We start from the raw sequence: 24,733 nt of genomic DNA, 5'->3' as shown, positions 1-24,733 counted from the left end.
ATCTAAGCTTGATGCCCTCAATCTCACACAAATTATCATCCCGTCAGTAGAGGATGCCTGGTTATGTTTTTTAAAAGCCTTCCTCACCATCTTAAATAAGCATGCCCCATTCAAGAAATGTAGAACCAGGAACAGATATAGCCCTTGGTTCTCTCCATACCTGACTGCCCTTAACCAACTTAAAAACATCCTATGGCGTTCTGCATTAGCATCGAACAGCCCCCGTGATATCCAACTTTTCAGGGAAGCTAAAAACCATTATACACAGGCAGTTAAAAGCCAAGGCTAGCTTTTTCAAGCAGAAATTTGCTTCCTGGAACACAAACTCAAAAAAGTTCTGGGACACTAAAGTCCATGGAGAATAAGAACACCTCCTCCCAGCTGCCCACTGCGCTGAGGACAGGAAACACTGTCACCACCGATAAATCCACTATAATTGAGAAATTCAATAAGCATTTTTCTACGGCTGGCCATGCTTTCCACCTGGCCACCCCTATCCCGGTCAACAGCACTGCACCCCCCACAGTAGCTCGCCCAAGCCTTCCCCATTTCTCCTTCTCCCAAATCCAGTCAGCGGATGTTCTGAAAGAGCTGCAAAATCTGGACCCCTACAAATCAGCCGGGCTCGACAATCTGGACCCTTTCTTTCTAAAATGATCTGCCGAAATTGTTGCAACCCCTATTACTAGCCTGTTCAACCTCTCTTTCGTATCGTCTGAGATTCCCAAAGATTGGAAAGCAGCTGCGGTCATAGCCCTCTTCAAAGGGGGGAGACACTCTTGACCCAAACTGCTACAGACCTATATCTATCCTACCATGCCTTTCTAAGGTCAAGTCAACTAAAGCCAAGTCAACAAAGCCAAGTCAACAAACAGATTACTGACCATTTTGAATCCCACCATACCTTCTCCGCTATGCAATCTGGTTTCAGAGCTGGTCATGGGTGCACCTCAGCCACGCTCAAGGTCCTAAACGATATCCTAACCGCCATCGATAAGAAACAATACTGTGCAGCCGTATTCATTGACCTGGCCAAGGCTTTCGACTCTGTCAATCACCACATCCTCATCGGCAGACTCGATAGCCTTTGTTTCTCAAATGATTGCCTCACCTGGTTCACCAACTACTTCTCTGATAGAGTTCAGTGTGTCAAATCGAAGGGCCTGTTGTCCGGGCCTCTGGCAGTCTCTATGGGGGTGCCACAGGGTTCAATTCTTGGACCAACTCTCTTCTCTGTATACATCAATGATGTCGCTCTTGCTGCTGGTGAGTCTCTGATCCACCTCTACGCAGACGACACCATTCTGTATACTTCTGGCCCTTCTTTGGACACTGTGTTAACAACCCTCCAGATGAGCTTCAATGCCATACAACTCTCCTTCCGTGGCCTCCAATTGCTCTTAAATACAAGTAAAACAAAGTGCATGCTCTTCAACCGATCGCTGCCTGCACCTGCCCGCCCGTCCAACATCACTACTCTGGACAGTTCTGACTTAGAATATGTGGACAACTACAAATACTTAGGTGTCTGGTTAGACTGTAAACTCTCCTTCCAGACTCACATCAAACATCTTCAATCCAAAGTTAAATCTAGAATGGGCTTCCTATTCCGCAACAAAGCACTCATGCTGCCAAACATACCCTCGTAAAACTGACCATCCTACCGATCCTCGACTTCAGCGATGTCATTTACAAAATAGCCTCCAATACCCTACTCAATAAATTGGATGCAGTCTATCACAGTGCCATCCGTTTTGTCACCAAAGCCCCATATACTACCCAACACTGCGACCTGTACGCTCTCGTTGGCTGGCCCTCGCTTCATACTCGTCGCCAAACCCACTGGCGCCAGGTCATCTACAAGACCCTGCTAGGTAAAGTCCCCCCTTATCTCAGCTCGCTGGTCACCATCGCAGCACCCACCTGTAGCACGCGCTCCAGCAGGTATATCTGTCTGGTCACCCCCAAAACCAATTCTTCCTTTGGCCGCCTCTCCTTCCAGTTCTCTGCTACCAATGACTGGAATGAACTACAAAAATCTCTGAAACTGGAAACACTTATCTCCCTCACTAGCTTTAAGCACCAGCTGTCAGAGCAGCTCACAGATTACTGCACCTGTACATAGCCCATCTATAATTTAGCCCAAACAACTACCTCTCCCCCTACTGTATTTATTTATCTCCTTTGCACCCCATTATTTATATCTCTACTTTGCACATTCTTCCACTGAAAATGTACCATTCCAGTGTTTTACTTGCTATATTGTATTTACTTTGCCACCATGGCCTTTTTCTTTGCCTTTTACCTCCACTGTCTCACCTCATTTGCTCACATTGTATATAGACTTATTTTTCTACTGTATTATTGACTGTATGTTTGTTTTACTCCATGTGTAACTCTGTGTTGTTGTATGTGTCGAACTGCTTTGCTTTATCTTGGCCAGGTCGCAATTGTAAATGAGAACTTGTTCTCAACTTGCCTAGTTATTTAACCTGGTTAAATAAAGGTGGGAAAAAACACAAAAAAACCCTGATCTGCACCTTTATTTGCCAAGGTAGGGTACATGATCAGTGAATATACTGAATGTACAAGCTACAATGTGGGGATCTCATGCATGGTAATAACTACATGTATATACGAGTTGCATCCTTAGCACAAAGTTATTGTATTCTACTTAATCCATAGGCTTCATTAATGTCATTCAGAGTGTTTTGAAGTTGATACAACTGGCTATGATAGCTGAGGTTCATAGCTAGGTTCTGAACTAATATGTATACCAAACGTTTGGGTCCATAGATGGGCCAGATAGCCGATCCAGAGGCATACAGGCATTTTTATCCTCCACTGCACAATAAGCAAGAACATAGCTAGTTACTTTTTTTCATCATTATGCATTGCATGGAAAATATCAGTAAGGCAAGCTTACAAATTTGTTCATTCAATTTGCAATAAATGCTTTAGCTAGCTAGATTCCTTACATCCACTGTTTCACAAGACGACAGCCTGGTTTGCTGGTTGTTTCAGGAGTCCCTAAAACGTTAAACAACCAGACTTACTATTCCATACTCATGTCACAACACCCATAAAGCTAGCTGGCTAATGTTAGCTAGTTAGCTAGCTGGCTAAATCGCGATTTTCGAAAATTTACTTTATGATTACAATATGCATAATCGTTTGACTCTACATTAACTAACATATTCCTGTCAACTGTACATTTTTTGGATGATTCGTTATGACGTTTGAATCACTTACATTTGCTTCCATCCTAGTATTTTTGTCAGTCATCTTCGCTGAAGAAAGTCTCCATCATTGGGTCGCGTAGCGTTAAATTCGTCATGGGAACCGCTCCCTATGATTGGTCATCGCCCAGCGGTCGCCGCTGGTGATTTGCATAAAGTTGGGAAAAGTTTTTTTTCTCCTTCTAAAGTCCCCCTCTCTCTCTCAACTTTCCTTCCCTTGAAATGAATGGGAAGCGGTGTTTCACCGCGCGGCCAATGCTGGAGGTGAATGCTAATTGGAACCGTTTTTGGAGTTGACTAATTGGAACCGCAATTTAGAACAATGACGGACTCAGACCGGGTGAGCACCATCCCGGAGCCGACTATTGACGTTCCGTTGACTGTGAACGGCCAGTGCGACCCGACAGATCAACAGCCACCCCAAATCAACAGCCACCCTAAATTCAAGATGGACCAGGAGATGAACATTAGCGATAGCGTGGAGGGGCAAGGTAGGCCGATATCTATGACAAATCAAACAAAAATACAATACGCATACGGGCTACTCCCAGCATGTCTCGAATTTCCATTATACATTGTTGTCTCTTAACAGACTGGATACCTGAAACAAGTATGGTTAAGACTTTAGTTGAAGGGGGTATAGTAAGGCAGCCGTAACACTTATTTAGTTACCGAGGTAAAGACAGTTTCAAGTTCGATATTCGACGGATATTCGCGCTTTCAAACCTCAATAGATTTCAAACCACTTGAGCCACCTCCAATTAAGTGTCTTGATGTTGGAAAAATTGCGCACAACATTGCACAGGTCTTATTCTCACGATTTAGACATTCATTTGCTTTCCAAAACGAATAAACATGTGGAAATGTGAGCAGCGTCTTGTATTCCTAGTTGAATTAGAGAGCGTGAACAAAGTACAAGCTTTTTTTACATTCAAATTTCAATAACTCCTTGGTCATTTGACATACTTCAAACAAGGTTCAGAGTATCCACTGACTACTCATCTATATTGCACACCCTTTAGTTTGTCTACTTTCATCTCATGCTATTAGACTTAAATCTGTAAGCTTTGCAGGCCTTCATTTTTACATGGCTGTTTAAAAAAAACTTTTTAGTCAAAAAATGTTTCATCCTCGCAATAATTATCATTCACATGGACACTGAAAAGATCCGCAAATGGCTGTATGTGGAATGGATGAAGGACAGGAGATGTGTTCAAACGGAGGTGCTTAAAGGAAGGCGCACAGGTAGGCCTCATGAAAAACAGTATTTCATATGCTCTTTTTAATCACAGTAATAGACAGTGATTTGTCAGTCACCGTGAGCTTGGTAACGTGAAAGAATCCTTTTTATAATATCACTTTCATATACTGTACATGAAGACAAATCCTTCTACGTTGAGAATTAGAAAGCAGTTTACATGACTTGATATTTGAGTGCATTCACAGCAAGCCACCTGCAGACAACATACAAAATGAAATATTGCATTTGAGGGTTCGTTTTTCTGATTTAAAATAGTTATTTGATGCATGGCCTATTTCTAACTTGGAAAATCAATTCCTACGTCTTTTGTGAGTAAAATCATTTCCCCAAAATTGATTTAGGTACATTTTTGTGAAGAGGTATAAGGGTTGTGATATGGGTCATTTAACAGTAAAGTCATTTAAGGGATCAATACATTTCTATATTGCTTCCCCAGTATCTGCATGAACCATCAGGCCAAGTGTTTTTGGTTGACCCTGATGGACAGAGAGGAGGAGGAATCGGAAAATGCTGCATTCAAATTCAGCTCTTAGTTATTCCATTGTACTGGATCTAATACATATTAGCATTTTACATATATTTATCAGTGTAATACTTTTTAATGACATACCGTTAACTCTCTTGGCTGCTGGCTCTGTCACTTTCAGACATGGGCAGAGCACACTTGAACCACGGGTTCTCTGTAAAGAGAGAGTAATCCAAAAGGCACAGACACACCCCTTGACTTTCAATTGGCACCGTTGACCTGTATGTATTCTCTCCTGATTGCCAGACTGTGCACCACAGAGCCAGTCTGACTAAAGTGCCAGAGGTATGAGGTAGAGGTCGACCGATTAATCGGAATGGCCGATTTTAATTAGGGCCGATTTCAAGTTTTCCTAACAATTGGAAATCGGTATTTTTGGACAACGATTTGGCGGTTTTCACCTTTATTTAACTAGGCAAGTCAGTTAAGAACACATTCTTATTTTCAATGACGGCCTAGGAACGGTGGGTTAACTGCCTCGTTCAGGGGCAGAACGACAGATTTTTACCTTGTCAGCTCGGGGGATTCAATCTTGCAACCTTACAGTTAACTAGTCCAATGCTCTAACCACCTGATTACATTGCACTCCACAAGGAGCCTGCCTGTTATGCGAATGCAGTAAGCCAAGGTAAGTTGCTAGCTAGCATTAAACTACTTATAAAAAAACAATCTATCAATCATAATCACTAGTTAACTACACATGGTTGATGATACTACTCGTTTATCTAGCGTGTCCTGCGTTGCATATAATCGACGCGGTGCGTATCGTTGCTCCAATGTATACCTAACCATAAACATCAATGCCTTTCTTAAAATCAATACACAGAATTATGTATTTTTAAACCTGTATATTTAGCTAAAAGAAATCCAGGTTAGCAGGCAGTATTAAACAGGTGAAATTGTGTCACTACTTTTTCGTTCATTGCACGCAGTGTCAGTGTATATGCAACAGTTTCGGCTGCCTAATTTGCGCGAATCTTACGTAATTATGACATAACATTGAAGGTTGTGCAATGTAACAGGAATATTTAGACTTATGGATGCCACCCGTTAGATAAAATACGGACCGGTTCCTTATTTCACTGAAAGAATAAACATCTTGTTTTCGAGATGATAGTTTCCGGATTCTACTATATTAATGACCCAAGGCTCGTATTTCTGTGTGTTATGTTATAACTAAGTCTATGATTTGATAGAGCAGTCTGACTGAGCAGTGGTAGGCAGCAGCAGGCTCGTAAGCATTCATTAAAACAGCACTTTCGTGCGTTTTGCCAGCAGCTCTTCGTTGTGCTTCAAGCATTGCGCTGTTTATGACTTCAAGCCTATCAACTCCCGAGATTAGGCTGGTGTAACCAATGTGAAATGGCTAGCTAGTTAGCGGGGCTAATAGCGTTTCAAACGTCACTTGCTCTGAGACTTGGAGTAGTCATTCCCCTTGCTATGCTTGGGTAACGCTGCTTCGAGGGTGGCTGTTGTCGTTGTGTTCCTGGTTCGAGCCCAGGTAGGAGCGAGGAGAGGGATGGAAGCTATACTGTTACACTGGCAATACTAAAGTGCCTATAAGAAAATCCAATAGTCAAAGGTTAATGAAATACAAATGGTATAGAGAGAAGTAGTCCTATAATTCCTATAATAACTACAACCTAAAACTTCTTACCTGAGAATATTGAAGACTCATGTTAAAAGGAACCACCAGCTTTCATATGTTCTCATGTTCTGAGCAAGGAACTGAAACGTTAGCTTTCTTACATAGCACATATTGCACTTTTACTTTCTTCTCCAACACTTTGTTTTTCCATTATTTAAACCAAATTGAACATGTTTCATTATTTATTTGAGGCTAAATTGATTTTATTGATGTATTATACACTGCTCAAAAAAATAAAGGGAACACTTAAACAACACAATGTAACTCCAAGTCAATCACACTTCTGTGAAATCAAACGGTCCACTTAGGAAGCAACACTGATTGACAATAAATTTCACATGCTCTGGTGCAAATGGAATAGACAAAAGGTGTAAATTATAGGCAATTAGCAAGACACCCCCAATAAAGGAGTGATTCTGCAGGTGGTGACCACAGACCACTTCTCAGTTCCTATGCTTCCTGGCTGATGTTTTGGTCACTTTTGAATGCTGGCGGTGCTCTCACTCTAGTGGTAGCATGAGACGGAGTCTACAACCCACACAAGTGGCTCAGGTAGTGCAGCTCATCCAGGATGGCACATCAATGCGAGCTGTGGCAAGAAGGTTTGCTGTGTCTGTCAGCGTAGTGTCCAGAGCATGGAGGCGCTACCAGGAGACAGGCCAGTACATCAGGAGACGTGGAGGAGGCCGTAGGAGGGCAACAACCCAGCAGCAGGACCGCTACCTCCGCCTTTGTGCAAGGAGGAACACTGTCAGAGCCCTGCAACATGACCTCCAGCAGGCCACAAATGTGCATGTGTCAGCATATGGTCTCACAAGGGCTCTGAGGATCTCATCTCGGTACCTAATGGCAGTCAGGCTACCTCTGGCGAGCACATGGAGGGCTGTGCGGCCCCATAAAGAAATGCCACCCCACACCATGACTGACCCACCGCCAAACCGGTCATGCTGGAAGATGGTGCAGGCAGCAGAACGTTCTCCACGGCGTCTCCAGACTCTGTCACATGTGCTCAGTGTGAACCTGCTGTCATCTGTGAAGAGCACAGGGCGCCAAAGGTGAATTTGACAATATTGGTGTTCTCTGGCAAATGCCAAACGTCCTGCACGGTGTTGGGCTGTAAGCACAACCCCCGCCTGTGGACGTCGGGCCCTCATACTACCCTCATGGAGTCTGTTTCTTACCGTTTGAGCAGACACATGCACATTTGTGGCCTGCTGGAGGTCATTTTGCAGGGCTCTGGTAGTGCTCCTCCTTGCACAAAGGCGGAGGTAGCGGTCCTGCTGCTGGGTTGTTGCCCTCCTACGGCCTCCTCCACGTCTCCTGATGTACTGGCCTGTCTCCTGATAGCGCCTCCATGCTCTGGACACTACGCTGACAGACACAGCAAACCTTCTTGCCACAGCTCGCATTGATGTGCCATCCTGGATGAGCTGCACTACCTGAGCCACTTGTGTGGGTTGTAGACTCCATCTCTTGCTACCACTAGAGTGAGAGCACCGCCAGCATTCAAAAGTGACCAAAACATCAGCCAGGAAGCATAGGAACTGAGAAGTGGTCTGTGGTCACCACCTGCAGAACCACTCCTTTATTGGGGGTGTCTTGCTAATTGCCTATAATTTACACCTTTTGTCTATTCCATTTGCACCAGAGCATGTGAAATTTATTGTCAATCAGTGTTGCTTCCTAAGTGGACCGTTTGATTTCACAGAAGTGTGATTGACTTGGAGTTACATTGTGTTGTTTAAGTGTTCCCTTTATTTTTTTGAGCAGTGTATATTGCCCCTTTGCACAACAGTATCTCTACTTGCACATACATCTTCTGCACATCTCACTCCAGTGTTTATTTGTGAAATTGTAATTATTTCGCCACTATGGCCTATTTATTGCCTTACCTCCTTTCTTAATTTGCACACGCTGTATATAGACTTTTGTATTGTGTTATTGACTGTATGTTTGTTTATTCCATGTGTAACTCTGTTGTTTGTGTCACACTGTTTTGCTTTATCTTGGCCAGGTCAAAGTTGTAAATGAGAACTTGTTCTCAACTGGCTTACCTGGTTAAATAAAGGTAAAATAAAAAATACCGTATGTGGGAATGTCTAATGTCCGTCCTACATGTAGTGTTGGTACATGGAATATTCCTCAACTGCATATATCATAAATTGCTATTGCAAATAGAAGTATTATGTTCAATAACTGACATTTTCAGATATTATTTTGACAAACACACTTTGGTGCTTACAATTCGTTCTCTATTGTCATAGATTTGGTGGGCACTGTCATCTGTGATCTTTGTGATATGACTTTAAGCACGTACTGATGAAACTGTCACTTAATATTTTTTTATTAGTCTACAAACACTCTACAGTTGAGGCCAAAAGTTTTGAGAATGACACAAATATTAATTTCCTCAAAGTTTGCTGCTTCAGTGTCTTTAGATATTTTTGTCAGACGTTACTATGGAATACTGAAGTATAATTACAAGCATTTCATAAGTGTCAAAGGCTTTTATTGACAATCACATGAAGTTGATGCAAAGAGTCAATATTTGCAGTGTTGACCCTTCTTTTTCAAGACCTCTGCAATCCGCCATGGCATGCTGTCAATTAACTTCTGGGCCACATCCTGACTGATGGCAGCCCATTCTTGCATAATCAATGCTTGGAGTTTGTCAGAATTTGTGGGTTTTTGTTTGTCCACCAGCCTCTTGAGGATTGACCACAAATTCTCAATGGGATTAAGGTCTGGGGAGATTCCTGGCCATGGACCCAAAATATTGATGTTTTGTTCCCCGAGCCACTTAGTTATCACTTTTGCCTTATGGCAAGGTGGTCCATCATGCTGGAAAAGACATTGTTCGTCACCAAACTGTTCCCGAATGGTTGGGAGAAGTTGCTCTTGGAGGATGTTGGTACCATTCTTTATTCATGGCTGTGTTCTTAGGCAAAATTGTGAGTGAGCCCACTCCCTTGGCTGAGAAGCAACCCCACACATGAATGGTCTCAGGATGCTTTACTGTTGGCATGACACAGGACTGATGGTAGCGCTCACCTTGTCTTCTCCGGACAAGCTTTTTTCCGGATACCCCAAACAATCGGAAAGGGGATTCATCAGAGAAAATGACAGTACCCCGGTCATCAGCAGTCCAATCCCTGTACCTTTTGCAGAATATCAGTCTGTCCCTGATGTTTTTCCTGGAGAGAAGTGGCTCTTTTGCTGCCCTCCTTGACACCAGGCCATCCTCCAAAAGTCTTCGCCTCACTGTGCGTGCAGATGCACTCACACCTGCCTGCTGCCATTCCTGAGCAAGCTCTGTAAAACTATGTGAGATGAAAATGGACAAACTAAAGGGTGTGCAATGTGTGTCTATGCCATTGGGTTAGCTACAACCAGTTTTGAAAGTGTTTGGAGTAATGGTTAAAGAGCTATTGAAATTTGACAAATGTGATTTGTCACTATGTTGACGTTCCCTAACTGCTGTTGGTGGACATAAGGAAAACTACATGCGAATATCCAACCTGAAACTGTCTTTACCTTGGTTATTTAGTTTTACCCTGACAGACAAGCTGCTTGATAATATCAGGGCACTAAGTCCATCACTGATCCTACACATCTAAGAGATACATCTGAGAAGTCTCAATGACCATCATAGTATAGCCTTCATGCGGACTCAAAAATAAAAATGTCCACACCCTCTAGCTCCTATATGCAATTAACCTTGTTCAAAACACATTTTAGGTGACTATGTATGTATTTATTATGCCAATTCTGTTGCAAACTGTTTAGTCTGTTTCAAACATTTTGCAACAGAAACCGTTTACTTCAAACAGGAAAAGTTTTGCAACTAAAAATAGGGTTTCTATTGGACAAATTCAGGTAGGGGTCCCTCAATTTTTTTCTTCTGTTTGCTTCCAATTGGTTCTCAAACGGTAATGGTTTCTTGTTGCTAGACGTAATGAATACACCACAGGCTCCTGAGGTTGCAGTCGGTAGGACTTAGCTAGTGACCAACTTGATTTAATGTCTAGAATAGATTTTTTTTTTTGGCCCACAGTACCTCAATATCACTATTGTGAGACTGTAGTTTACTGTGTAACCCTACAGTACCATTACACCAGTGCCAGTCCTCACACCTCTGGGCTTTCAGGAGGCTACAATACAAGGATCCTTCAAATTTGTGCATTGCTTCATTTTTCTTTTGTTTCATAAACCAGGAAGGTTCATGGCATGTAGATAATCATAAGTCTATTGTATGCAATGGACAAATTAGGATATGAGTGCTAAAAGCGTTCTGGAATCTCACCCCTGCTTATTACTGTGTTGCTTTTGACAGGCTTACTGGAGAGCAGCATGAGGCTGAAGCCTGATGAAGCTCAAAGATACCGCAAGAAAGCATTGTGGGTCTCCTGGGTTTCCATCTTTGTGACGCTGATCCTGGCAGTAGCAGCTTTCAGTGAGTATACGTTTGTTCTCTCTGAGGGAATACGCTTTGTCCCAGATCTGTTTCTGTTGCCTTTCCAACTCTGAGTTGATAAGACCGCACAAACAGATCTGGGACCAGGCTTTGAGGCAATGTCTATGCAACAGTTCCCAGTAGTCTCTGATGAACCTGTCAATTTTGCAAATCTTATGACTTATCAATAACATGTGGCGTGCTCTATGGATATATCAACTCTAACACATAATATACAATACACATACCATATTGCACATGTTTACTAAACACACTACATGGCCGCAAGTATATGTGGGCACCCATTCAAATGAGTGTATTTGACTATTTCAGCCACACTTGTTGCTGACAGGTGTATAAAATCGAGCACACAATTCTGCTGGCGGTCAAGGGGTTATTTCTAGACTGTTACTAGTTTGTTTCTGTTCAACTTTCCTCCATGTAACATTACATGCATCATCTGTGGTGGACATATTGACTATAAAGCAAACAAAGCATGTTCGAATAGTTATTGAAAAGCTCTGATTTCTCTGTATTGTATTAGAATACAGTAACTTCTATAGTTCTCACTATCTCTTTTGTGTGATATAGCTCCACAAGGTTTCCTCAGGATGGGACCCATGTGGGTAAGATGACTCGTGTTGTGCTTTAGGGTTGCAGGGTAGAGTATGAAATCAGCTTCTTTTTTTTTCAGCCAGTGTATGAATCTCACCCCCTCTTATTACAGTTCACGAGACATGATTGTATACTATATTTCCAAGTCGGCTTTTCAAATGGGACTGAGAATGTTTTGTCATTTGCATTTTTGGGGGTGAAAAGATCTGTCCACAACTTTGTAGAATAATAGTGAAGACATCAAAACTATGAATTAACACACATGGAATCATGTATTTACCAAAAGTTAAACAAATCAAAATATATTTTATATTAGAGATTCTTCAAAGTAGCCACCCTTTGCCTTGATGAAAGCTTTGCACACTCTTGGCATTCTCCACTTTTGACTTGTACTGTACATTAACCACATGTACACACCCCTTCGCAGTTCTGAATTCAATGAAAGCCAATATCGATTGACCATATTGCATTATCACACCAGTGGTGTAGGTTAAGTAATTCACGTTATTTGACATTGAGATTAAATGGGACAATATGGCTCTGCTACCCTTTATGGAATGTTTTGTGTAATCCAAAACAGATGTTTTTGTGTGCACTGTGTCATCAGTGTGTCTTTTCTGTGTAAGAGAAGTGACTGGCTATTATGGATATCTATAGCACCTAGGGTCTTTCTCTATACTGTAGATGTCTACCTGAATGATGGCAACTGGGGCATGCAAACAGGAAAACATTAGCATTAAGTAAACACTGTTTCAACCAGTTTTTTTTTTTTGTGTGCAAATTCTCAATGATGTGTGCAGTTGCACAAATACATTTGCCTTGGGTCATATAGATTCCTTGGTGCCCAGATCAATAGGCATGTGTTCAAGGTGAACAGCGTGGAAAGCTATCTTGCTTGTGTTATTTAATTGTCTTCTGCTTGCTGAGTCTTTATGTGATTTCAAAGATACTTGACCACAGTTAAATCACACTACGGAAATTGCATTTTCTAAGCTGCTTGTCATCTGTGACAGGTTTTAAGGTGGATGGAGGTAGGGAAGAAAACGGGCGCCATCCAGGCTGATGTAGGAACCAAAATTTCCCAGATACTTCACATCGTCCTCAGGATACAATTAACAAGCATTCAGTGGCACGTCGTTGGCTCTCAAATGGCAGATTAATTTGCATTCCATTTGAGGCCAGTCTCTCGCTCTCTCTCTCTCGTGTGTGTCTGTCAACTTTCTCAACTATGACTGTTTTGACAATGTGGATTTCTCCACCCCTGTTCCAGGTGGAGCTACTGTTTCTCTCTTCCTGCCCCCTCATTCTTTGGATGTCATAGCATAATCCGGTTCCACAATTGCCATGTGTGTGCCCTCTTTGAAAATGTGTTGTGCTTGTTTGATTACACCTAAATAATACCTTTTTGAATTTCAATAGCTTTTCCTTGGTTTGCTTTACGAATACCTTTTCTTCCTTTGACTACTTTTTGGGTAGCCTGAATGTCAATTTCACAACACATTCAACATGTCACATTACCCAACACAGGGCTTAGTGAAATACCAGCCACATGTCACCATGCTGTCTGTTCCCTGTGTTTTGAGTGGGAGTGCCCTACCGGTCTAGATGGTGGCTGAGCGATCGATGCCAGGGCTTATGGCCCTGAGGCAGACCCTGAATACAGATAACATTGCGCTGTGTACCCTGGAGAGAGACAAAGACACAGAGATATGCACAGACGTACGCACATGCAGTTATGCACGCACGCACACCCAACCCCACAGACATACAATTGAGATGCTATATCGAACTTCAAGGCCACATGCACAGTAAAAACAACCCAAAAAAGGTACAATCTAAATGAGAGTGGGGGAGATGCGTCCCATATTAATGCATTCAGAACTATGCATCTCTATAAGCTGGAGTGCAAGCTCCCAAAGAGTCTGCAGTCTCTTTGGGAGGGGGGGGGGGGGTGTTGGCGGTATGCAGAAACTCCAGATTTTAAGCAAGGCTTTGAAAGCCTTGTTTTACACCTCTGTAGGCTCGGTAAGGGGGGGGGGGGGGCACTGGCATTGTCCCCAACACGAGTGTTATTCATTGATGCCAGGCTTCCCCCAAAAATGTACCAGTAGACATTTAAATTTATATATGGTCTGTTTTTTTAATTTTCCTTCAATTGAGAGGCTGAATGTATCTCCCAGAGAAAGCATCCAGGCGAGCAAAACAGCACCCCTCTCTCTGTGTAGGCCATCTATCTGATTCTGTCTGGTCCAAATGAGTATGACATTGTTGCCGCCTGTAGCATTGAATGCAAGGGCAGCCAGCGAGCATTTGCCCTCCCTTGATTTTAAATAAAATCATTGCCAGTTAGCGTTGAGCTAAATTGAGTGAGCTCAACTGTGACTATTCCTGGTGCAAACAAGTGTCAAGAGAAGCCAGTTTGGATTTGGCTTCACACCAGTCCACATCACAATAAAAACCAAACATCATTGACAGAAAAAAACTGGAATTGTTGCAATCTCATTGTTTTGTTGTCCTCTGGTGGCTTGCTAGCTAAAGTTGTTCCTTTCCTAAATTAGCCATGGATGGGGATTTGGACTTGTGGTTTTACTTAATTCTCTGTACTGGCCTATGACTAAAATGGCGATTTCTGATCCAACCATAAATTCATACATTGTGCCCATGGCCTGAGAGGATGAATTTCAATCTGTAGCTAAATGTAGTAAGCTAATGTTAACTAGCTGGCTCATCGTTGCCCATGAAAGAAACTAAGTGTGTAGCCTACTGTATGACAGTCAAACCATTTCGCCAACATGAGAAAGAGGGATGGCATTGGTGTTTCTCTACAAGTATCGTGAGTCAACATGTTTTTTCTACTTACACACACAGTATCGTGGACAGCCACATGATATTTAGCTTACGTTGATTGGACTAGATTGTTTTAGCTACCTTTTTTAAAATTCTCACGGTATTAGACTAAGCATAGGTGATTTGAGCAAGTTGAAATGGTGCTGGAATAGTGGAGGCAGCCCCTGTTTTATTCGTGACTTGTGGTAACTCTCCGTGGTTCTAAATCAATAGTTATTTATTAGTCTGAAAATGTAGGAAACATTAACTTGATTGACCATGCTGTAGGTCATAACTGTTTGTTACATGCAATATGCTTTGTGGACAGATGTTGCTCTCCGGTTTTGTGAAGAAACAAAGTTGTGGTTGAATTTATTCCGCCACTCTGTCTTATTGTCTCTGCCTTAGGCCTACAGTATATATCACAGTGGCAAGGCATATGAACTAACAGGTTATAGAGCAAACACAAGGATCACAACACATAGGTTGTAATATTGCGTTCATGCTTTACTTCCCCAGCAATATATTATTTTTTTAAACATTTTTAACCCACACACTGCAACAGTCTGTCTGGGTAGCTACTCTGTCCAGTGTATTTTCTGACACTGCCCACTGTCCGATATTGGATATTTGAACCTCAAGGATCCTTTCAAAACCTAGGCAGAGCTAGCATATTTGTTTAAAACTCTCTCCACTCCATATTTCCTGTGACTGTGAGATGGTGTTCTCTTGGACATTTCACATGTGTATATCTTAACACTTGCATATCATATTTTTGTCAAATCTGTGATCCCTGTCAAAGAATATGCGACAAAGGATTTGATCATAGTCAGATCCTGTCTGCATTGACACTTACAAAGAATTGACACAGAAATGAAGTAATCTGGAGTGGTTGAGGAACCAAAGAACTCTCGTCTATAATGTGGAAAGGGACTGACTTGTCACTGTCTCTCCGGAGACCTATCTCCCATCTGCTCTGATGTCTCTGTCTCTCTGGGTGACCGGAGTAGATGGAGCCAGAGGGCGGAAGAGAGAAAGACAAAGATGTGCAGGTATGTGATCAGACAGATTAGTGTTGTCACTGTGTGCTATAGCTTGGAAAGTAAACAAATGTGACATTAGGCTGTTTGTTTTCAACATTAGAACTGTTTTCCTCAAGAAATGGAGTGCTCTTACATTTTTTTTCCCCCCATCGTAAACAAGATGAATTGGTTAAACTAACTCATCCTCAAATACTGCTGCCTGAGCCATTGAATTGCTAGCTTTCTGGTGGTGCAGCTGGTTAAGATGTGTCAATAGGTAAGTTACGTGTGTTTGAGACAAGGGGTTTCTCAATATGCTCCGAGCACGCAAATTGGACCACGGGACAGGTCGGAGTATGAGTCAAAAGTATGAGAAATGGAACATGGAGGGCAATTCTCAATGTGTTCTTCGTTTGTACATATTTCTAAGCATGCATCGACGCAAGCTTCAACTGAAATATGCCCAGTATTGTTGACGTAATGTGACGCTACCACCTAAAAAAACTACGCAAAATGTCCTGAAGTCAATGGCGGCTGGTTTTGAGCTGACGTGAGAACTCGGGACATTGGAATGAGAAGTTGCCCAAATCTCCTCATATGATGCCTGACTAACCATAATGTGTTAATTTTGGTCTGTTTAACTCCATAGAATAACCTCTGTGCCTGACAAAATGTGTAGCTAGCTAGCTACCCACAAAGAATTTGTAGCTGATGCTGGCCATTTATCTTTCATAACATTTGTTTAGGTCGTTTTTATTTTATTTTTACATGTAAAACTAGCTGGCCAGCTAGATTAATACAATTCACATATAGCTGATAATTATGAACGTTGCATTTTCTTTATGTACATTTTTATGCATTCTCCACACTCATCCTCACAAGAACGTACTCAAGAGAATGCCCTTTGAGAATGCATATTGAGAAACACCCAGAGGATCAAACATTGAATATCAGCGTGGGCTCTTGAAGTAAGCGGTACTGTTACTTAAGCAGTGTGACTCCTGTTACACCATGACACCTACGGGTAATGTGACAACACTAAGATGGATGACTTGACTGTGCTGCGTTGGTTTAAGCCCTCTTAAACCCTTTCTCTAAGACACTTGATCTGGCTTGACAAAGTGAGGAGAATTGTACACTTCTGCCTTCATTTGTAAACGACTGGTTGCTAACCTAATCTGTTCTGTCACATGGAGACCCTAGCTGTGTCTGAAATGGCACCCTATTCCCTATATAGTGCATTATGGGCCCTGTTCAAAAGAAGTGCGCTATATAGGTGGTAAAGGTGTCATTTCGGGTGTAGTCTTTCTGTTCTCGGTGTGGTTGGTGTTCTGTCAGGGTGATGTGTCAGCCTCTGTCACCGTGACAATGAGTGGAGGTTGGGAGGTTTGACCTACGGACTGGGATGACCCAGAAAGATCTGTTTGTCACCCACCGTGTGTCACTGTTTAGACGGATAAATGGACGGGGGCTTTACACCCCAGGAGGACTTCAGAAAGAGAACCTGGGTCTTGTTCATTAGGGCACGCAAGCTAAATCATTTTTACATGATAGTTTCTTATTGGACAAGTCCAGGTAGTCCCTCCCTGTGTCAGTCTATTTTCTTCTGTTTGGTGCCTAATGAACACTACCAAGAATAATAAAGCCTTATTGTTCTCATCATTATTTGTCTCTTAAATAAAATGTTACTGTAGTGTAAAGGCCAAATCAAAGTACCCAGGGGGCTTTCACACCAAATTTGGTTTGGAGCAATTCTTTCGATCTCTGTTGTTTACCCCCTTAGTTTGGACTGATGTGAACACTAACGGAACTAGCTGTACTTGGGAGCGCACCAAACAACGCACACGGTTGTCTCAAAGTGTGGTCTCGGTCTGATTCAATTAGTGCAGTTCGCTGCAGGTGAGAATGCAGTCTTGACCAAACACAGGAAAAGAACAAGAGGCTTGCAGTGTTTGTTCTTTGACTGCGAGCATGAAATGTGTGCATTATCATAACTTTATCTCTGAAGCATATATGAGCACATCCTATGCAGATTAGAGGAGACCGGGGTTTCAAGGGATATAGGCTACTGGATATATTCACTGCACGTTGCAGTTACACACCAAATCGGTGGCTGTGTGGCTAGTGTCCACCCTGAGATCAGATTTTATAGGTTGCGTACGCATATTTAAAATGTGCAGCAAAATGCTTGTTTCTAGCTCCAACAGTGCAGTATACGTAACAATACACACATCCCAAAAATGTTTATTAAGAAATACCAGAATGAGCAATGTCAATGTCCTGAATATAAATATATATATATATCTCTATCCAGTGGAGCGTGCCCAATTTGACCTGGGCGCTGAGCGAGATTCCCGAAGGCTGGAGTGTCGGCCTTCTCGGCTGCTCCAGTAGCGCTCACTTCACGAGCACAGGGCATGCCTGACCCAGCATGCATTTGTAGTCTACTTGTGTGCTGCTTTAGCTACTGTCATGGCGTTAGCTAAATATTTTCATAAAGAAACTGATAAAACTCACAGGTGCAAAATCAAGGTGACATAAAAAGATGAAGACCAAGAGCAATAGAGTTCAGTGATGTAGTGTCCACAACTAAATAATGATTGAAATCAATCTGAAAAGACACATCCCGAATGCATGGTGGTGTATTTACTACATGCACATGCTAACAGAAAGGAACGAGGTGGGTAACTAAGTGTGTCATTATAGCAAAGTATTTATAAACAAAAAATCGGATCTCTTTTTTTGCTCTGTCTATACAACAGGCCATAATTGTTTTAGGCCCAATAGGCTCGGCATATTCCCACTTTCAAGGAGCTTTCAATTTTTGATAGGTAGGCCTAAAGGTTTAGGCAAAATAACCCTATCGACCTTATTATTTTTAAACCAACTTCGTGAGGCATTGGAAAACCTCACTGCTCTTTGTGGTTCAATCTGTTTGAAATGTACTGCTCGACTGAGGGACCTTACAATTATCTGTATGTGTGGGGTACAGAGATGAGGTAGTCATTCAAACATTGTGTTAAACACTATTGCAGACCGAATGAGCATGTGACTTGTTAAGCAAATGTTTACCCTTGAACTTATTTAGGCTTGTTATGAAAAAGGGCTTGAATACTTATTGACCCAAGATATTTCAGCTTGTAATTTATTATTAATTTGTAAAACCATAATGCATTGTGTCTAGGCCAGTGGGAGGGGGGGGGAAATCTAAATTTCTTAAGTTTATCAGATACACCCATCCAGTACAGGGTCGGACCCCCTTTTCATCCAGAACAACCTGAATTCTTTGGGGGTATGGATTCTTCAAGGTGTCGGCAAGGTTCCACAGGGATGTTGATCCATGCTGACACGATGGCATCATGCAGTTGCTGCAGATTGGACAGTGGTACATTCATGCTGCGAACAGCACATTCCAACTCCTCCTAAAGATGCTTTATAGGGTTTGATCAGCAACAATGTTTAGATACGCTGTGGCGTTCAATTGGTATCAAGGGAACTAATGTGTCCCAAGAAAACATTCCCCACACCAGTACACCACCACCATTAGCTTTTACCGTTGACACCAGGCATGATGGGTCCATGGACTCATGATGCTTAATGCCAAATCCTGACTATGCCATCAGCATGATGCAACATGAACTTGGATTCTTCACATCAGGTGACGTTTTTCCACTCCTGTCCAGTTTCGGTGATCGCGTGCCCACTTGAGCCGCTTCTATTTTTAGCTGATAGGGGTAGAACCCAGTGTGGTTGTCTGCTGCAGTTAACTCGTCTGTGACAAGGATCGCCAATTTGCGCGTTCCGAGATGCTGTTCTGCACACCACTGTTGTACTACGCCATTATTTGTCTGTTTGTGGCCTGCCTGTTTGCACGATTCTTGCCTTTCTACTTCGACCTCTCTCAACGAGCTGACAGGACTGCCGCTGACTGGATGTTTTTTGTTTGTCGCTCCGTTCTCGGGAAACGCTAGACAAAAAGCTCAGGAGGGCGGTCGTTTGAGGTACTGGATCCGGAGCGTCTGGCACCGATCACATTTTTGCACATTCTTCTAATCTTCAATCAAAAAATTACAGAAAGCCTTTTTTATAGCAAGCCACGGCCACTTGAATACAGTATATACATATGAAGTATGTAAACATTATTAAAGTGACCACTGTTCAATAACTATGTACATAGGGCAGCGGTCTCGAAAGGTACCGGGTGGTAGCCGGGTAGTAACAGTGACTAAGTTCAGGGGATGGTACTGGGTGGAGGCCGGTTAGTGTTGACTATTTTTTTACCCCCTTTTCTCCCCAATTTCGTGGTATCCAATCGCTAGTAATTACTATCTTGTCTCATCGCTACAACTCCCGTACGGGCTCGGGAGAGACGAAGGTCGAAAGCCATGGGTCCTCCGAAACACAACCCAACCAAGCCGCACTGCTCAACACAGCATGCCTCCAACCCGGAAGAGAGCCGCACCAATGTGTCAGAGGAAACACCGTGCACCTGGCTCCCTTGATTAGTGCGCACTGCGCCCTGCCCGCCACAGGAGTCGCTGGTGCGCGATGAGACAAGGATATCCCTACCGGCCAAACCCTCCCTATCCCGGACGACGCTAGGCCAATTGTGCGTCGCCCCATGGACCTCCCGGTCGCAGCCGCCTGCGACAGAGCCTGGGCGCGAACCCAGAGTCTCTGGTGGTGCAGCTAGCGCTACGATGCAGTTCCCTAGACCACTGCGCCACTCGGGAGGCCCCAGTGTTGACTATTTAACAGCAATTGCCATACCAGGGAGTGATACAGCCCAACAGGATGCTTTCAATGGTGCATCTTTAGAAGTTTGTGGGTCTTAGGGACTAGGCACTTTTTTTTCAGCCTCCTGAGGTTGAGGCACTGTTGTGCCACCTTCACCACAGTTTGTGTGGTTGGACCATTTCAGGTTGTCTGTGATGTGCACGCCGATGAACTTGAAGCTTTTCACCCTATTTACTGCATCTCTGTGGATGGGGCCGTGCTCTCTCTGCTATCTCCTGAAGTCCACGATCAGCTCCTTGTTGACGTCGAGGGAAAGGTTAGCGCCCTATGGGCCCTAGTCAAAAGTAGTACATTAATTTGGGAATAGGATGCCATTATTTTGGAACGCAAAGCTAGTTGTCATTAGCCTGGGCTGCATTAAATCAAATCAAATCAAATTTTATTAGTCCCATACACATGGTTAGCAGATGTTAATGCGAGTGTAGCGAAATGCTTGTGCTTCTAGTTCCGACAATGCAGTAATAACAAGTAATCTAACCTAACAATTCCACAACTACTACCTTATACACGCAAGTGTAAAGGGATAAAGAATATGTACATAAAGATATATGAATGAGTGATGGTACAGAACGGCATAGGCAAGATGCAGTACATGGTATAGAGTACGGTATATACCTATGAGATGAGTACTGTAGGGTATGTAAACATAAAGTGGCATAGTATAAAGTGGCTAGTGGTCCATGTATTACATAAGATGGCAAGATGCAGTAGATGATATAGAGTACAGTATATACATATACATAAGAGATGTGTAATGTAGGGTATGTAAACATTATATTAGGTGGCATTGTTTAAAGTGGCTGGTGGTACGTTTTTACATAATTTCCATCAATTCCCATTATTAAAGTGGCTGGAGTTGAGTCAGTATGTTGGCAGCGGCCGCTAAATGTTAGTGGTGGCTGTTTAACAGTCTGATGGCCTTGAGATAGAAGCTGTTTTTCAGTCTCTCGGTCCCTGCATTGATGCACCTGTACTGACCTCGCCTTCTGGATGATAGCGGGGTGAACAGACAGTGGCTTGGGTGGTTGTTGTCCTTGATGATCTTTATGGCCTTCCTGTGACATCGGGTGGTGTAGGTGTTCTGGAGGGCAGGTAGTTTGCCCCGGGTGATGCGTTCTGCAGACCTCACTACCCTCTGGAGAGCCTTACGGTTGTGGGTGGAGCAGTTGCCGTACCAGGCGGTGATACAGCCCGACAGGATGCTCTCGATTGTGCATCTGTAGAAGTTTGAGTGCTTTTGGTGACAAGCCGAATTTCTTCAGCCTCCTGAGGTTGAAGAGGCGCTGCTGCGCCTTCTTCACAACGCTGTCTGTGTGGGTGGACCAATTCAGTTTGTCCGTGATGTGTACATCGAGGAACTTAAAACTTTCCACCTTCTCCACTACTGACCCGTCGATGTGGATAGGGGGGTGCTCCCTCTGCTGTTTCCTGAAGTCCACAATCATCTCCTTTGTTTTGTTGACGTTGAGTGTGAGGTTATTTTCCTGACACCACACTCCGAGGGCCCTCACCTCCTCCCTGTAGGCCGTCTCGTCGTTGTTGGTAATCAAGCCTACCACTGTAGTGTCGTCCGCAAACTTGATGATTGAGTTGGAGGCGTGCATGGCCACGCAGTCGTGGGTGAACAGGGAGTACAGGAGAGGGCTCAGAACGCACCCTTGTGGGGCCCCAGTGTTGAGGATCAGCGGGGTGGAGATGTTGTTACCTACCCTCACCACCTGGGGGCGGCCCGTCAGGAAGTCCAGGACCCAGTTGCACAGGGCGGGGTCGAGACCCAGGGTCTCGAGCTTGATGACGAGTTTGGAGGGTACTATGGTGTTAAATGCTGAGCTGTAGTCGATGAACAGCATTCTCACATAGGTATTCCTCTTGTCCAGATGGGTTAGGGCAGTGTGCAGTGTGGTTGCGATTGCGTTGTCTGTGGACCTATTGGGTCGGTAAGCAAATTGGAGTGGGTCTAGGGTGTCCGGTAGGGTGGAGGTGATATGGTCCTTGACTAGTCTCTCAAAGCACTTCATGATGACGGAAGTGAGTGCTACGGGGCGGTAGTCGTTTAGCTCAGTTACCTTAGCTTTCTTGGGAACAGGAACAATGGTGGCCCTCTTGAAGCATGTGGGAACAGCAGACTGGGATAAGGATTGATTGAATATGTCCGTAAACACACAATGTCCACAGTATGGACATTGCATTGTCTTCAGTGCTGGGTAATCCCTCTGGGTTGGGGTTGGATGTGTTTCGAATTCCATGATTTCATGTCCTGAATATGGTAATCAACTCTGGGGTAAGGTTGTGTGTGTTTGCAGAGTCTGAGGCTACATTCCAAACAGCTGTGTACACACTTGTGGGGTACTCAACCCTGTGAACTGACAATGGTGTGGATGCTGAATGCTAGCACTATATTATATCTTACTACTACACCTGCTGAATATAACTAAGTGTTGTAGTTGCACCATATAAGACCTGGGTTTAATTACTTTGAGCATTTAATTGAGCCTTGTTATTTTGGACTGCCAGATGGGTGGGGTTTGCACTTTTGGGACTATTCCATTGGCCCATTGTCGCAGACGTTCATTCAAGTGCAGCTAATGTAGTTAAAAGAGAACCAAAACTGTTTAACTCCAGGGACTACTGGTAGGCTGAGTCGGTTTTGAGCTAACCGGCCGTCAGTGTTTGGTGTGCATTGGGTATTCTCAAGTCATTCACAACAGTACCAGTGATATTTCATGTATGAATGTTCTTCATGTATAGTAAAACTTGTTTCTCTTTTTTACAGCTGTTTCCTTCATGAGACACAGTGCCTCGGCTTTCGGATTCGCTGTAGGTACTTTTTAAAATGTATTTTAATTTCTACTGAGTGCTATAGGGCAGATGTCATTACTAACGTTACAATCAGTGTGTTTTGAGGTCAGTTTGAGCAAGGTGAGGCACAGGATCACTGATCTTGAACACATAAAGAGTAGAAGCTGCCCATCGACACGAGCCTGGTATACCAGACTAGTTAAATTACTTCTATGCTCGCTTCGAGGCGCGTAACACTGGAACATGCATGAGAGCATCAGCTGTTCCGGGCGACACTGATCACGCTTTCCGTAGCTGGTGTGAGTAAGACCTTTAAACAGGTCAACATTCACAAGGCCAGATGGTTTACCAGGACGTGTACTCTGAGCATGCACTGACCAACTGGCAAATGTCTTACCAAACATTTTCAACCTCTCCCTGTCTGAGTCTTTAATACCAAAATGTTTCAAGCAGACCACCATAGTCCCTCTGCCCAAGAACACCAAGGTAACCTGCCTAAATGACTACCGACCCGTAGCACTCACGTCGGTAGCCATGATGTGCTTTGAGAGGCTGGTCATGGCTCACATCAACATCATTATTCCAGAAACCCGAGACCCACTCCAAATTGCATACCGCCCCAACAGATCCACAGATGAAATCTCTATTGCGCTCCACACTGCTGTTTCACACCTGGACAAAAGGAACACCTATATGAGAATGCTATTCATTGACTACAACTCAGCGTTCAACACCATATTGCCCTCAAAGCTCATCACTAAGCTCAGGGCCCTGGGACTAAACACCTCCCTCTGCAACTGGATCCTGGACTTCCTGACGGGCCTCCCCCAGGTGGTAAGGGTTGGTAACAAATTCAACACGTGGGGCACCTCAGGGGTGCATGCTCAGTCCTCTCCTGTATTCTCTGTTCACTCATGACTTCACGACTCCAACACCATCATTACGTTTGCCGATGACACAACAATGGTAGGCCGGATTTAACGACAAGACAGCCTATAGGGAGGTCAGAGACCTGGCCGAGCGCTGCCAGGACAACCTCTCCCTCAACGTGATCAAGACAAAAGAGATTGTGGAATACAGGAAAGGAGGACCAAGCATGCCCACATTCTCATTGACGGGGCTGTAGAGGATCAGGTTGAGAGCTTCAAGGTGGCCACCAAGGACGTCACCAACAAACTAACATGGCCCGAGACAGTCGTGAAGAGGGCACGACAAAACCGCAAAAAGTGCCAATTCTAGGTCCAAGAGGCTTCTAAACAGCTTCTACCCCCAAGCCGTAAGACTCCTGAACAGCTAATCAAATGGCTACCCAGACTATTTGCATTGCCATCTACGCATAGTCACTTTAATAACTCTACCTACATGTACATGTTACCTCGACTAACCTGTGCCCATGCATGTTGAATCTGTACCGGTATCCCCGGTATATAGCCTCGCAATTATTTTACTGCTGCTCTTTTAATTATTTGTTACTTTTTAAAAAACATTTTTACATAAATACATGCCAAGTCATTTTTTTTCTTTTCTTAACTGCATTGTTGGTTAAG

General features: G+C 43.5%; 1 protein-coding gene across 1 annotated transcript in view; it reads left to right on the top strand.

Moving 5' to 3' along the window:
- The first annotated feature begins 3,448 nt into the window (after positions 1-3,448).
- The window catches only part of LOC129859482 (transmembrane protein 163-like), a 38,105-nt gene continuing 16,820 nt past the window's right edge, over positions 3,449-24,733 (top strand). The window contains exons 1-3 of the mRNA XM_055929319.1: positions 3,449-3,730; positions 11,008-11,127; positions 23,161-23,204. Coding sequence (XP_055785294.1) covers positions 3,562-3,730; positions 11,008-11,127; positions 23,161-23,204 — 333 coding nt within the window. The 5' untranslated portion in view covers positions 3,449-3,561. The remainder of the gene's footprint in view (positions 3,731-11,007; positions 11,128-23,160; positions 23,205-24,733) is intronic.

Source organism: Salvelinus fontinalis, chromosome 7 (genome assembly GCF_029448725.1).
Source record: "Salvelinus fontinalis isolate EN_2023a chromosome 7, ASM2944872v1, whole genome shotgun sequence".
Lineage (NCBI taxonomy): Eukaryota > Metazoa > Chordata > Actinopteri > Salmoniformes > Salmonidae > Salvelinus > Salvelinus fontinalis.
This window is presented reverse-complemented; position numbering and strand designations above follow the sequence as displayed.